The sequence below is a fragment of the Oncorhynchus tshawytscha genome, linkage group LG20, assembly GCF_018296145.1.
Source record: "Oncorhynchus tshawytscha isolate Ot180627B linkage group LG20, Otsh_v2.0, whole genome shotgun sequence".
Taxonomy (NCBI): domain Eukaryota; kingdom Metazoa; phylum Chordata; class Actinopteri; order Salmoniformes; family Salmonidae; genus Oncorhynchus; species Oncorhynchus tshawytscha.
The window spans coordinates 33,222,590-33,237,839 of record NC_056448.1 but is presented as its reverse complement, the minus strand read 5'-3'; the positions used below and the strand labels follow the sequence as shown (position 1 = coordinate 33,237,839).

General features: G+C 40.1%; 1 protein-coding gene across 1 annotated transcript in view; it reads right to left on the bottom strand.

Moving 5' to 3' along the window:
- Positions 1-29: 29 nt before the first annotated feature.
- The window catches only part of agpat2 (1-acylglycerol-3-phosphate O-acyltransferase 2 (lysophosphatidic acid acyltransferase, beta)), a 30,756-nt gene continuing 15,535 nt past the window's right edge, over positions 30-15,250 (bottom strand). The window contains exons 3-6 of the mRNA XM_024381898.2: positions 6,278-6,453; positions 5,824-5,919; positions 4,785-4,857; positions 30-4,607 (exon numbers count right to left, since the gene is read on the bottom strand). Of these exons, the coding sequence (XP_024237666.1) occupies positions 4,441-4,607; positions 4,785-4,857; positions 5,824-5,919; positions 6,278-6,453 (512 nt within the window). The 3' untranslated portion in view covers positions 30-4,440. The remainder of the gene's footprint in view (positions 4,608-4,784; positions 4,858-5,823; positions 5,920-6,277; positions 6,454-15,250) is intronic.

The window sequence follows — 15,250 nt, the reverse complement described above, 5'->3', positions numbered from 1 at the left end:
AAGAAAAAAATACATTATTTTCCAAAGAATTCATCAAACATGTTTAATCAATATTTCTGTGAAATCAAGAAATACTACATCGTCGATATTAACCAGATACTACAATGGGCTTCTATGTTGTCATGTGTACGTCTAGGCCACACAGACAGCTCAGCAGGATGTCATAAGACAAGACGCCTTGGCCAGCTCAATGCTTCATAGTCATCTAAAGCCAACAGATTACACTTTAATTGCTTTGGTGAAATTCAGAATATTTTGATAAGATTTGTTCTTTTTAAATATAACCACAAACTCAACATGAAAAGTGCTTTATTCATATTTAGAATAATTTAAATCTTTCTCCAATATCTTATAATTTTGTAAACAACAGCCAGATCAACCAACCAGGCTCTCCAAAGTAGTGCTGCAGAGCCTGTTGAGTTAACATATGATCGTCATCTGAGTCAATGACGCTTTTAGCTGACACACTAGAAAGTTAAGCTACAAAACATCATGAAAATAATCATAAAAAGATTAATAGGCTAACTATTGACCATTGTCTAAAAATCAATGACAGTATACATTTGGTTGAAACCAATTTAGTAGCATCTTTGATGAACATTCAAACCTCTGTTGTAAGATTTTTAAAAAGACACCACTGCATTAAGATAACAAAAACCATGAAAGGCTTACTATTAATATATACTTCTATTAACAAAAATTAAAGTCACAGATTTATTTGATGTATTCAGACCGATATTCCTTACATGGTGGTACTGGCCTTCAAGAACATAAAGATGAGGAAAGCCCGGGCCTTGAGTTAATTTACTCCTCAGAACCAAGTAAGCCAAAAGCCCAGCAGGTAAAGCTACTGTAGCCAATATGAAGAGGCCTCGTATACAGGGTTATTACCAGACAAAGCATAGATGATTTCACTTCTACAGCATGAGCGGCTCAACAGGGTTGGAGTTAATCAATTCAGTCAATTCAGGAAGTAAACTGAAATTCTAATTAAACATGTTTCAGAGAAGCACTGAGGATAATTGAAGTAGATGTTTTTTGGATTGACTGAATTTAAATTGATTGACCCTCAACCCTGTACCTCAGGAAGTTTGGGTGCACAACAAAGAAAAATGCTGGAGATAAAATTAAGTGTTCAATTACTTTACCTTAATTTGAAATAAAAACAATTAATCATTGACATTTCTTTGTGTCAGAAACCAACTGTATGCAAAACAACATTCCATTGAAATAAGTTATACTTAAAGTTTAAAAAAAAGAGAAAAATAAAGAGTTAAATGCAATAAGTAGTACACAAATAATCCTGAAATACATTCTCAGACTGGTGTTTTTGACAGGCAAAAAGCTTCAAGCGACGTCATTTTAGCCAACTAATGTAAAGGCAGTGAATATTAAAAATGTCAAGATCTGGATACAAATTATAATAAGAAGCTGCGTTGCCATACATTAAAAGTATTTCAGTCATTCCAGTCATCTGTCTATTAATTACATAATATAAAACCTCTCACAAGTTTACGAACTTCACAATCCCAACTTTGATTATTACTACCTTGAATACAAGGCCAAAAATATTCAGCCAATTCCTCGCTTCCTTTAAAAATAGACCGCGCCTGTTCCCCACAGTCAGAGTTGTACATATCATACACCATCCATCGATTAAAAACATAAAATTTAATATTCTCAGTTCTGTTTTGGGTATCATAATTGGTCAGAAAACCACAGTATGTAATGACTATGCATATATCCCTCCTCTTCCCCATTAATAGGAAAAGCACCAGTTTATCAAGTATAAAGCTAAGGTAACCACTCTGACAGAAGCCCTTCTATACTGAACAAAAATATAAATGTAACATGCAAAGTGTTGGTCCCATGTGTCATGAACTGAAATATCCCAGAAATGTTCCATTGGCACAAAAAGCTTGTCTCTCAAATTTTGAGCACAAATTTGTTTACATCCCTATTAGTGGGCATTTCTAAATTGCCACGGTAATTTATACACGTGACAGGTGGCATATCAAGAAGCTAATTAAACAGCGTGATCATTACACATGTACACCTTGGGCTGGGGACATTAAAGGGCCACTCTAAAATGTGCAGTTGTCACACAACACGATACCACAGATGTGTCAAAATGAGGAAACATGCTATTAGCATGCTGACTGCAGGAACGTCCAACAGGGCTCTTGCCTGAGAATTTAATGTTAATTTCTCTACCGTAAGCCACCTCCAGTGTCAATTTAGAGAATTTGGCAGTACGTACAACTGGCTCACAACTGCAGACTGTGTGTAACCACAACAGCTCAGGCCCTCCACATCTGGCTTCCTCACCTGCGGGATCGTCTGGAGGCAGGGGTGCTGAGGAATATTTCTGTCTGTAATAAAGCCCTTTTGTGGGGAAAAACTGATTCTGACTGACTGGGCCTTGCACCCAAGTGGGGGGGGGGGCTTTACCCTCCCAGGCCCACCCATGTGCCCCTGCCCAGTCATGTGAAAGCCATAAATTAGTGCCTAATGAACTTATTTCCTTCTATGAACTGTAATTCAGTAAAATCTTTAAAATTGTTGCATGTTGTGTTTATATTTTTGTTCAGTATAGTTGCCATGCAACAATAAGGAACATTTGGCCAAGCAAAGAATGCACAAGACTTAGCTAATAAATAAATGTTACTTGTGTACCCGTGTTACATCTAGATCACTTCCCAATGTGTTACTTTTAAAGCACTAGCACACTTTTTCCAACAAAACCAGAGTTCCTGTTGGACAAATTCAAGTAGGTCCCTTCGTTTCATTCAGTTTGCTCCATTTGCTTTGTTTGGCTCTTAAAACAGTTTCCGTTGCAAGATGTAATGAATACATCCTAGAACTCTTACACTTTGGAGCAGTTTAGATTGAACAGTTGGACATTGCACTTCATAAAATCACCTTTTATACATCTTAAATAGGTTCTCCATGCACAAAGAACAGAACTTTAAGACACAAATAAAATGAACACAAGACCATATGATGTAGATATAAATAAAGAGAAATATATAACACAGCTGCAAAAACAACACCACTTTGCTCAATGTTACATGCAGGTTATTTCTTAGGCGGATAGAAAATAAGAATGAAGAAAATCTATGTAGTACACCAAAAATGCACGTTTGGAAACTGATAAGTCCAGTAAAGTCCATGAATTCACTGAGGATGGTTCTTGTCTTCGTTGTATACCTTGTTGTTTGGCGTGGTACATTATATCATGGTACAGTATATCAAGCAAGGTACAGTATATCATTGAGCTATTGTGATAAGGTGGTTGAGATGCCAGTGTGGTCGGTATGTAAGTAAGTAACAATATAGAGTGGATTCCACTGAGACACAGATAAGGAACAAGTCCCTAAGTCAACTACTGTTGATCTCGTCTAGCTCCTCTGTTGCCCTCCACCTCCCCTCCAGACCCCCTGTTCTTCACAGAGACAATAGGCTGGAATGCAGAACAGGGGAGGATACACTGGGGTTGGGTGGGATGTGGTGTTGAGCAGGGGGAACTGTTGTGTGTGTGCATGTTAAAGCAGGGTGGTTGTGTGTTGCGATTGTCTGAGAGCGCATTAAGAACAGAGGTTAGGCAGCACCAGAAGAAGGTATAAATATCCACTGGCGACATTTACGAAAATCTAAAGTCAAGCCGGAGGAAGGGAGAGGGAAAATAGCGAAAGCACAACTGCCATAAAATCAGACAACCATAAAGCCACTTAAAAACAGATAAACAAAACAAAATGCTGGACAACAGAGCAATCCAAAAGGAATGCATGATGAACCCACATCACATCCATGCTGTTCTAACCTGCTGCAGTGAGCGGTCAGGGCTGGAATGTACTGGGCTATGTCAGACCAGGAACCAACCAGAACCAAACTGGACCAGGCCAACACATCAGAAAGCAGAGAAGAGTTAATGATGTAGACCTGGTGTGTGCGTTCTGTCCTGGTAGAGATACACTCAAATATATTGGCACCCTTGCATGATTCACTATGTTTTAAGATAAGTTGACATTTAAAAAACATTTGGTGTACACACATGAATTTGTTTGATTTACAACTGCACAGGACCAATACATGTTTTCTTCTTCTAAAATTGAGATTGTTCACTTCAAAATAAAAAAAGATAGCCTGGACTAAATTATTTAAAAAATATTTGGTTGTTTGGAAGCAATTATCTTGTTTACGGTGTCATTTCTCTCACCCGTGGTAAGTTGCAGGTGCCTTAAGGGTAAGACATATCCATTCAACCAGTTTTGAAAAGAGAAAACAGAACATTCTGCACCATTGTAAAGTGTGAGGGTGCCAATATTTTTGACTTAATTTGTAAGTAGGTAGGTAGGGAGCTGGGACGATGTGGAGGGGAGAGAAGGGGGGGGGGTTTGGTGTCTTGGACAGGAAAATGAGGAGGGAGGTTGTTCATGTTTAGTGGTGCAAGGAGGGCCCGTTGCTCTGGGTTACGGGGGCAGAGCCAGAGATGTCTAGGAAGACGGAGCGCATGAGGTCGTAGGACTTGTCGGAGAGGTCGGCCACGTTGTCTGACGTCATGCCCTTCGTCTCAATCTTCGGAAGGATCTTCAGTGTGATGGTCCCTTGTTAGAGCATAGCATAAAAATCAATATCATCGTAAACATCATCACAACAACCCTCATCATCGTGTCTGCATGGAAGCAAAGGACAACTTCTTTCGATAAATAATATCATAAGCCATTAATGTCAAGAGTAGCTGTGGATAACACCTTTTCAATATGAACTACAAACATCTGTACCAGAGTTGAACTGCTTTTCTTTCCGTAGATAGAAGTTACTGTAGGAGGAGAACACGATGGGAATGATAGGAGCCTGGAACAGAGACAGAAGCAAGAAATAGAATTACCATGACAGTTCGTTCCACATTCGATTTAAGTCCAGGGTACCAAAATACCATTATTATTTCCAAGATCACAAACCAACAAGTATAATCTACTTTTTAAGGATGCTTCCCTCCCTCAGGCAAGACAAAGACAAACACACAGACAAAGACATGCATGGCTGACTGGCCTACACAGACTGTCTGTACACACATCTATGGGCACACACACACACATGCACCATCTCCTCCAGCCCTGCAGAGGCAGACCTAGAGATATCGTTAGCTCTGCATTGGAGTACAACAGTCATGTGTTAATGATATGGGAAACTCAAACATACACCATTCTGCAGAGATCTACTATACAGATTAGGGTTTTGAGTTGACCCTTCTGTAGACCAGAGATTCCTCAGATATTTCTGTGTTAGTTAATATGGACCAGCAGGCCTTGGTTACTGTGTTCCGTCTATTTCTCAGATCTATCCACTGATACACATCCTTTGAGCATGCAGGCGCACAAGGCCTACATTGAATACAGGCTACACAGACAGACTGTACAATAAACACACACACACTTCGACACCTCATAACCTGGAGTGAACCTGCGGTGTCGGTCTGGCTCTGTTTCATGTAACGTTATTCTTTACATTTATTTCACCTGTCTCCCTTCCTCAGTCTTTCATTCTCCCCAACACTCATCCGATATCACCCTCCATCTATAACCTTAGAAGCCCTTTCCATTAGGCTCTCTGGGTCTCTCTCTCCCACTGTATTGCTCCCTCTGTCTTTGCTTCTCTCAGTCTCTCTTACTCCCTTTGTCTTCCATCTGTGCCAAAAGGTAGTGAAAATGTCCTCTGCAATTCATATGATGTTCAGTCAGTCTCCATGCTAGATTGTTAGGTCCCCTTGTGAACACTGGTATAGAGGCATGCACGCACACACACGGCCCTGTGGCTCACTTGCGCTTGCACTGCCAGGTGGAAGGCTCCCTTCTTGAAGGGCAGCAGGTCGCCCCTCTGGTTCCGCGTACCCTCTGGGAACACCCACAGACGGATCTACAGGGGTCAAAGGTTAGGGGTCAAAGGTGAGGCCTATGTGGAAGCATGGAAACAGTATTTAAATATCAGTGGTGGCGAAAGGTCTGGACACTAAACCAGAAATAAACATAGGAAAAAATCAAGTATTTTTTATCAAGTTACAAGTATTCAAACTTGGGTTAAGTTTCAGGATATACTGGCTTGGGAATGAAATTAATTTGTTTAATTAATTTTTATGATCTAACAGTATGTCACTCCCTGATATCATACATTATTGGGCTTTCAGAATGGAGTTAGTCGTTAGATTGGAAGGCTCCAGAGCACAGCGCGGGTTTCCAAATTAATCTGGTCCAATAGATTAGTCCTGTTGATTTACCTGGTCATCCAGCATGGTCTTGGCAGCTTCGGCCATGACACTCTTGGCGTCTCTTGTCTTCTTGCGGTTGATGAAGACGATGCCGCCCAGCCAGCACACAATGCCCACAGTGCCAGCGTACACCAGCTCCTTCTTGGCAACCATGGTGCAGCGATCTGGGAGGACCTCCATTAAACCTGGGGGTTGGAAAGGATCTGTTAGTGGATCTGTTACAGGACCTCCATTAGACCTGAGGGAGAACATGATCTTCGAGAAGATCTAGACTATTAGATCTGTCAGGCATTTACACAGGCAGCCCAATATTTTTTCACTAGTCAGTCTTTGGACCACTCAGATCAGCACTGAAAAAGAGCTGATGTGAAAAGATGTTTTGATTGGTCAAAAGACCAATTAGTGAAAAAAATATAAAAATTGGGCTGCCTGTGTAAATGAAACATTCAAGGATCTTTTAGATCTGATTGCTGGGATATTTCATCTGTATGAAATCATCATCATGTGGGGTTGAATCTAAAACTTAAGAACCAACCATGCATGTAACTGAATTAACAGTTTTGCACGAGGATTTCATTGACACCACTGAATGATTTGGAATGAGACTAATACCCTGACTACACCGCTCACGTTGCTTGCGCGAGCGTGGCAAAATAAATGTAGAAATCTATGTTATTCAATTATTGCACCCACACTGCTCGCGAGTGTCTGCGTTGCCAAGGGCTAAGATAGAAGTCCTTTCTAATTCTGGTGCAGATTGTGCTGCAAGTCCTGCCTCTCCCATCTCCTCATTGGTTTATAGAAGCAGGTACCCATGTGCCATCTCCTCATTGGTTATACCCACGTGGGTGTTTGAAAGACGAACTGTGTTGTCGGTCGTCGTGGTAATACTATGACAGTTTAGATGCCAATCACCATATAAGTTCAAAGATGAAAAAGCCTGGAAGGAGGAGAGATGACTAGAAACGAGTCGGCTTACCTTTTTATGTGTGGATTAATTGTCAGAGTAGAGGACCTTGTGCATTTCAGGTAAAATAACAACTCAATGTTTATATCCAGGGACAAATTAGCTAGCAAGTGCAAGCTAACTTGCTAAATTGCCATAAATGTTTAATGCTTTTCGTCCTGTCCACAAATTAAATGTAATTGGTTGAGTTTGTTCTGATATTTTAACCTGCGTGTCGTGATCGCGTTTGGTGTAGGGGGACAAAATAAATGGATGCACAATTGCCGGTTTGGGTTCCGTGTTAGGCCTTAAAAGGCCCAAGTCTAATAAATCAGACCACTGTGCATTAAAAACAAATTAATCAAAATGTTATTGGTCACGTACACATACTATCAAAAGGTGCAGCGAAATGCTTATGTTTCTACCTTCAACAGTGCAGTAACACCTAAGAATACAAACAAATCCCCAAAATAAAAAGAAATGAAGAAACATCAGGAGAGTCAGTCTGGAATATGTAAGGAATTATCAATGAGGGGGATGTGTGTTTTATGGAAAATAATGAATGTAGAAGGTTTGTTCCACAACATACTAACGGAATGGATCTAACCATCCACAGAATTGCATTACTTTCCAGAGGACGCATAGCCCCTTGTTGATTATCCCTTACATATTCCAGACTCTTAAATTACAGCCATGGTACAATGTCACATTTGCCCCAGAAATGTGTACACTTGCCATTCAATTATTCTGTTCTTGATATACTGTATGGTAGAAGACGGTTGTAAAAGCAATGCAGGTGAAGCTGGTTGAGAGAATGCCAAGAGTGTGCAAAGCTGTCAAGGCAAAGTGTGGCTACTTTGAAGAATCTCAAATATATTTTGATTTGTTTAACACTTTTCTGGTTAATACGATTCCATATGTGTTATTTAATAGTTTTGATGTCGTCACTACTCTTCTACAGTGTAGAAAACAGGATAAATAAGGAAAAACCCTTGAATGAGTAGGTGTGCCCAAACTTTTGACTGGTACCTTATATATTGTGGGTTGTCCAACATTGGAGCATGTTTGAAATGGGGGTGTGTAAGTTACAAAACAAATGTAAAAGGGTAATGTTTTATTTTTATGATTGTATTGCCCTTGTGACCCAATAAAAGTATGTTTATTTAATACATTTGCAAACATTTATAAAAACCTGTTTTCGCTTTTTCATTATGGGGTATTGTGTGTAGATTGTTGAGGAAAACATTTTATTTAATCAATTTTAGAATACGGCTGTAACGTAACAGTGTGGAAAAAGTCAAGGGGTCTGAATACTTTCCAAATGCACTGTATGATTGTGTGTGTAGAAAAAATATGAATTGACAAGGTGTGTACAACAGTAGCTATATAGGATGAGCCTTGACTAGAATACAGTATATACAAGGCCTTCAGAAAGTATTCATACCCCTGGACTTATTCCACATTGTTGTTTTACAGCCTGAATTAAAATTGATCAAATATATGTTTTAAATCTCACCCATCTACACACAATACCTCATGACAAAGTGACAAAATATACATTTTTTTCAAAATGAAATATAGAAATCTAAGTTAAGTTATCCCACCCCTTTGATATGACACTCCAAATTGAATTCAGGTGCATCCAATTTCCTTTGATCATCCTAGAGATCCACTTGTCGCCAATTCAATTGCTTGGACAATAATTAGAAAGAAACATACCCATCTACATAAGGTCCCACAGTTGATAGCACATGTCAGAGCAGAAACTATACCAAGTCCAGGGAACTGTCCGCAGATCTACGAGATTGTAATTATGCATATCTGGGGAAGGGTATACACATTTCTAGAGCATTTTCAAAATGCAGATCTTTAAAAAAAAAAATCTGCATTTCAAACCATTTCACATGCATTTTATGTTAGAATTCAAGTGTGATCAGGAGCGCGCAACTAATGTTCTCCTTCACAAAAAAATGCATTAGAGCAACACATTAGGCAGAAAAAATAAATCATTTTCATCAGATGACAACAGAAGTGCAATGCTATTTGGCTAGCAGCTACACAAGTAAATGAGCTTACAATGAAAAAGCAAGGTCTTTTTTGCTAAAACTATGCAAGGCCAACAAATGTACAACGTTTATCATAGAAAGAATGTAGCCAGCTACATTTCCTAGTGTTTTTCTTAAAGTTAATCTTGCATTTACCAGAGTAAAGTAGGCTACACCGAGAAAATAACTTTGACTGATGTGTGTGCGCTGTCTGCATGTTCGTGAATTCTCATCAGAGTGCAAAAGTGCAACTGAAACACAAAATGTGTCTAATGCCAAGCAGAAATCACAAGAAGCATTTTAGATCTGCGTTTACAAAATGCAGCAATATATTTCTTATGCACGATAAACACAGAATCCTGTGTTAACCCGACCCCGGTAGTGTGCCTAGAGCTGGCCTTCAGACCAAACTGAGCAACCGGGCAAGATGGACCTTGGTCAGGGAGGTGACCAAGAACCCAGTGACAGAACTACAGAGCTGTTTGGCTGAGATGGGAGAACCTGCCAGAAGGACAACAGTCTCTACAGCACTTCACCAATCTGGACTTTATGGGAAAGTGGCCAGACAGAAGCCACTCCTGAGAAAAAGACATGACAGCACGCAAGATAAGGAAAAAAATGCCTGTGGTCTTATGAGACAAAAATGTAACTCTTTGGCCTGAATGCAAAGCGCAATGTCTGGAGAAAACCCATAAAGCGTGGTAGTAGCAGCATCATGCTATGTGGACACTTTTCAGAAGCAGGGACTGGGAGACTGGTAAGGCCAGAGGAAATAATGAAGATCCAGCCAAATCCTAGATGAGAACCTGTTTCATAGTGCAAAAGACCTTAGACTGGGGCCAAGATTTGCATTCCAACAGGACAATGACCACAAGCAACACAGCCAAAGCAATGCTGGAATTGCTTCAGAACAAGAATGTGAAAGTCCTTGAGTGGCCCAGCCAAAGCCCAGACTTGAATCCCATTAAAAATCTGTGGAAAGACTTCAAGATTGCTAATGACCCCATATAAACGTAACAGAGCTTGAAAAATGGGAGGAAATCCAGATGTGCAAAGCTGATACAGACATACCCAAGACGACTCAAAGCTGTAGTTGCTGCCAAAGGTGCTTCTACAAAGCATCGACTCCGGGGTGTTGATACTTATGTAAATTAGATATTTCTGTATTCACTTCGTCATTATGAGGTAGTGTGCAGATGGCTGGGGGAAAAAAATGAATCATTTGAAATTCAGAATGTAACACAAAATGTGGAAGAAGTCAAGGGGTATGAATACTTGCTGAAGTGTGTAAAACAGTATGTTAACATTATTAAAGTCACCAGTGTTCAATGACTATGTACATAGGGGCAGCAGTCTAAGGTGCAGAGTAGAGTAGGTGGTAGCCAGCTAGTAACAGTGACTAAGTTCAGGGCAGGGTACTGGGCGGAGGCTGGCTAGTGGTGACTATTTAACAGTCTGATGGCCTGGAGATAGCCGTTTTTCAGTCTCTCGGTCCCAGCTTTGATGCACCTGTACAGTCCGCCTTCTGGATGGTAGCTGGTGAACAGGCCGTGGCTCGGGTGGCTGAGGTCCTTGATCTTCTTTGCCTTCCTGGGGCTGTAGATGTCCTGGATGTCAGGCAGTGTGCCCCTGGTGATGTGTTAGGCTGACCGCACCACCCTCTGGAGAGCCCTGCTGTTGTTGGTAATCACACTGTTGAGTCAGTAGTCTGATCAGTCGACTTCACCCTTTAATGCACAGTGGTCTGATTATTATTGTGAGGAAATTTCTGACCTTGAATGGTGTTCTCTCACCTTATCTCACACTAGCCTTTACGAAGTCACAGTTAATATGTCATCTATTTGCAGGGCTCTACACTGACCTTTTTTACAAGGAGCACATGTGAGCCTAAGTTGAAAAATGTAGACAAAGAAATTAGGAGCACAATGAAACATTTGAAATATTAAAGGGTAGGTAGTAAGGCTGGGCAATATGAACTAAATATATCACAAAATGTTTGACATGTGACAGTATTTTATGTTTCTGAATAATAAAAGTTCTAAATATGCTGTATGAATTGTTCACAAATTATTAAATGGGGCTTTCTCCATATATACTTTTTAATCCAACTCCAAACAAAAATAATATTCAGCATTTTCAATCAATCGCTGCATTTCTATTATCATTTCCACACATGATGTTGGCAAAAAATATACATTCCTAGTTAATTGGTGATCTGTTGTAAATGTGATTATTCTAATTAAATAGTTGGAATATCGTGGGGAGGACCAATGAATAAACGAGGGAGGAATTATTGACAGGGTAGGAACCAAAGTGTTGGTCGGTGTTTCCAGGTGACCCTTACTTCATGTAGCTAGCTAGCTATCCAGCCAACATATTAATGCTTCGCCTATTTCTCTCTGATAAGATACCGTTGCACAAACATGCTGTAATGGGAATTTTCATGTTTGTGCTTTTCTTATAACTACATTTCTGTGTTTTATTTATTCAGTGCGCCAGCACCAAGCCAAGGTAGAAAAATCTACAAAACTCCCATAGCCTACTTCACAGAGAACATGCCGAAAAGTTAAAACAAAAAGGAAAACAGACGAGGTACTACACAAAGAGAAAGCAGGCATGATTCTCTTACATTTTGAACTCACGGCAAGCTAGCACCAGAGCCTGCCTTACTAACGGGTGGGTTCCACCTAGATAACAGCCTCAAAGCCATAAATAGCATGAGGTGTGGCTAACATAAGCCACCTTGAGCTAGCTACCAAGCTAGCCTACAAACTATGTAGCCACAGTAGATCTTCCATACGATGTTGAGAAATAGTGCATTGTGGGTAGTTTAGAAGTGATCTGGAAATAAGTTAATAAATATGTAATAACCCCAAAACATAACTATGTTTGTACTTATAGGTAACCAGATCGTGACTATAACTAAGTTACTACATCTTTGACCACACTATTACATTGGTGGGTAAAAACTCATGCTACCTACCCTTTAAAGCTAGAATGGTGCTCCTAAATCAATTTCAGGTCGCACAGCAAAAATATTTAGGCACATTGGCGAGTAAAATAGTCACACTGTAGAGCCCTGTATTTGTTTGAGGTGGCTGATTACAAATCAGTAAAGTTTTGCATTTGATTGGTCTGGAATTTGGTACTGGGTCAAGTCGCCATGCCTTGTAGTGAGTTATAGGGCTGTCGCCGACAAAAAAAAAAAACTTGGTCGACCAAGAGTCGTCTGTTCCTTCGACGAATCGACTGTTCAAAAATTAAACTTGTATTTTTCGATATGTAAACACACCCTATGTGTTTTAATAAAAATCAACTATATGTAGGCTACGACACAAAGGACTCAAGAGGGAGCCAGAAATCAAGATAGCCAAACCAGAAGGAAAAAAACCTGTTCCCGACCCCCCACCTCCAGCTGCTGCTTGCCTTCGCAGATTCTGTCATTAGGCTATTGAAGTGGCCGCTAATAGGCTACACCAGGGTTCGGCAACCTTTTCCCATTTGGAGTGCCAATTTTTCTTACCCAGGGATGCAAACTGGTGAGGGCCCAAAAAGGTGACAATTTTTTCACACTGAAACATGCAAACAAATCCCAGGTTTAACTAATTAAACAAAGAATATGATCTACATCATCAGTATGTGTGTAACATAAGTGGTTAATGTGAACCGAACTCACAGCTAAAAAATGTAAGGAAAGCAATCCAATGTTATTTATTGCCTAGACTTCACTGCAAATGAAACTCAAGTCTTGAAAACAAACACAGTAATATTGCAGTTAGATATGACAGCCTTTATAATAGAATGTTTGTGACCACACACACACACCTAAATATTGCACTTGGGGAAAAAACATCTTAAAAATAGAATGAAATAAACAGGCATTCCATTTTTGCTCTATTATAGTGGGCACTATAGACATCGATCAAGTGCACAAGGCTACATGTATGCAAAAATAACATTCAGAGTAATAATCCCCCTCAAATCCCAAAGGTGTTACTTTCAAGTGCAACACAACAAAAGCAATATCTATGGGCTACACTGCACATTATTACATTGTACACTTTCTGCCTGTGAACATCGGTCTACAATGTGCCAGTGGAGCATGATACCCTTTGCTGGCATAATTGAGCTCTTTCAGGCAGAGTACACCTGGCATCCCACACCCCTTTTTATCCACTATATTGAAAGAAGGAAAGTGTATGGCGTTTCTTTCACCTCTATTGGCATCCAGCATAAACCAGGCCCAGCTCCAGCTACACTTTATCCCTGAATCCATTTATTTAACAAGCAACGACCTCACTTTCACCTAATGCTCTCATTCTGAAAATTAGAGGGGAAACATTAGTTCAGATAGTTCGTTCGCTAGTTAACATTTTACACAAATTGCCAGGGTCCAGGCAGGAAGCAACTAACGCGTTAAAACTTGAGGAACGGCAAGGAGTTGTATACCAGTTAACGTTAATACTATAGCAAATTGGTTAGGTTACTAATGTTAGCTCATCTGACGTTGTAACGTTAGCTAGCTAGCTGTCGGACTTTATTAGCCAGCTAATTTCACACAATAAACTCAATTACTTGATGTTGCTCAATATTTCTCTGGCTAGCTAACGGAGAATTTGACTCAGCTACTATAGCAAGATACTTAACAATGCTAACAATTCTTGTTCCACCACACTTTCTCCATAACCTCAAACTTTCCAAATGCCAGTTGTTTTTTGGTCACAGCTCATGAAGTACACTTCATCACCTTCTCATCCCCATCTCCTTGGTCAGGCTTCTCACCTACCTCTTCGTTATCGTTCGGCAAACTGCCTTTACACCCGACTGCGGTCTTTCCAGAGCGCTCGCTGATTCAGTAATTAGCTAATTGGTTGTCTCTGCTCTCTTCAGCCGCGCGCTGCATTCTGTTATGTGAAGGATTGGCTGAGCCTTGGATACAGACAGTATCGCTTACAAAAGCGCATCACTCGTTCGCTTACAGCCAGTAGTGATCCAAAGCCCCACTCCCGAACTTTTCTCATCGGATCTACACGAATCACGTAGGTCACCAAATTTGGATTCAAAACGGTAAATTTCGCCGAAAAGGATGTTCACTTTAACAACTAGCTGGTCCAGCCACAAGCTTGCACTAACGAACTTGCAGCATTGTATAGAATATTCTGGAACCTCAGAGTTTCCAGAACCAGTGAGATCCAGACAGCCACAGCTGTAGGCTATTAGCGCAAGGGATAAGAAGTAAACAGCTGGGCCTCTTAGGACTTTCCACTAGATCAGAGCAGGACTTTCTTTTCCCCTTTCACCCTGAGTGGTTTGCGAAAGGGAGAGGACTGGAAAGGTTCAAATAGGCTACATTGAGGAACTATTGTCATTCTCAATGGATGTAAAAACATACATTGTTTATTTGCCGTTTGATGTGAAGAAGAAATTACTTCGAGAAGCGCCAAAGCTCATTAGTGGTGGTGAGTCAAGACACTCAGAAATACTATCAGATCCGCGTCCTTACTCAACATTGAGAGGAGTGCTCCAAAACTAAACAATTCATAAATTGACAACTCGTAAATGGAATGAAATAAAAACTTGTGTAGCCTAGGTTGTGTGCTCTGCAAACAACGTGTCCACTCCGACAATGACAACTGTAAATGACTAATAATAAATTGAATGCATTAAAACCTCAGAGCTCCCCCGCTACTTTGTGCAATTTCCACCTGAAGACATACCCAAATCTAACAGCCTGTAGCTCAAGCACAGAACCAAGGATATGCATATTCTTGGTACCATTTGAAAGAAAACACTGAAGTTTGTGTACATGTGATTTGAATGTAGGAGAATATAACAAAATAGATCTGGTTTAGATAAAACAATGGAAAAAAACATGTTTTTTATATAATCTTTCAAATGAACAAGATAAAACAAACATTCAGATAGGATGGGGACAATTTCAGTGAAAAATACAAGAGGGCAACAGTACTTGTGCAAAGTTTCAGAATGATA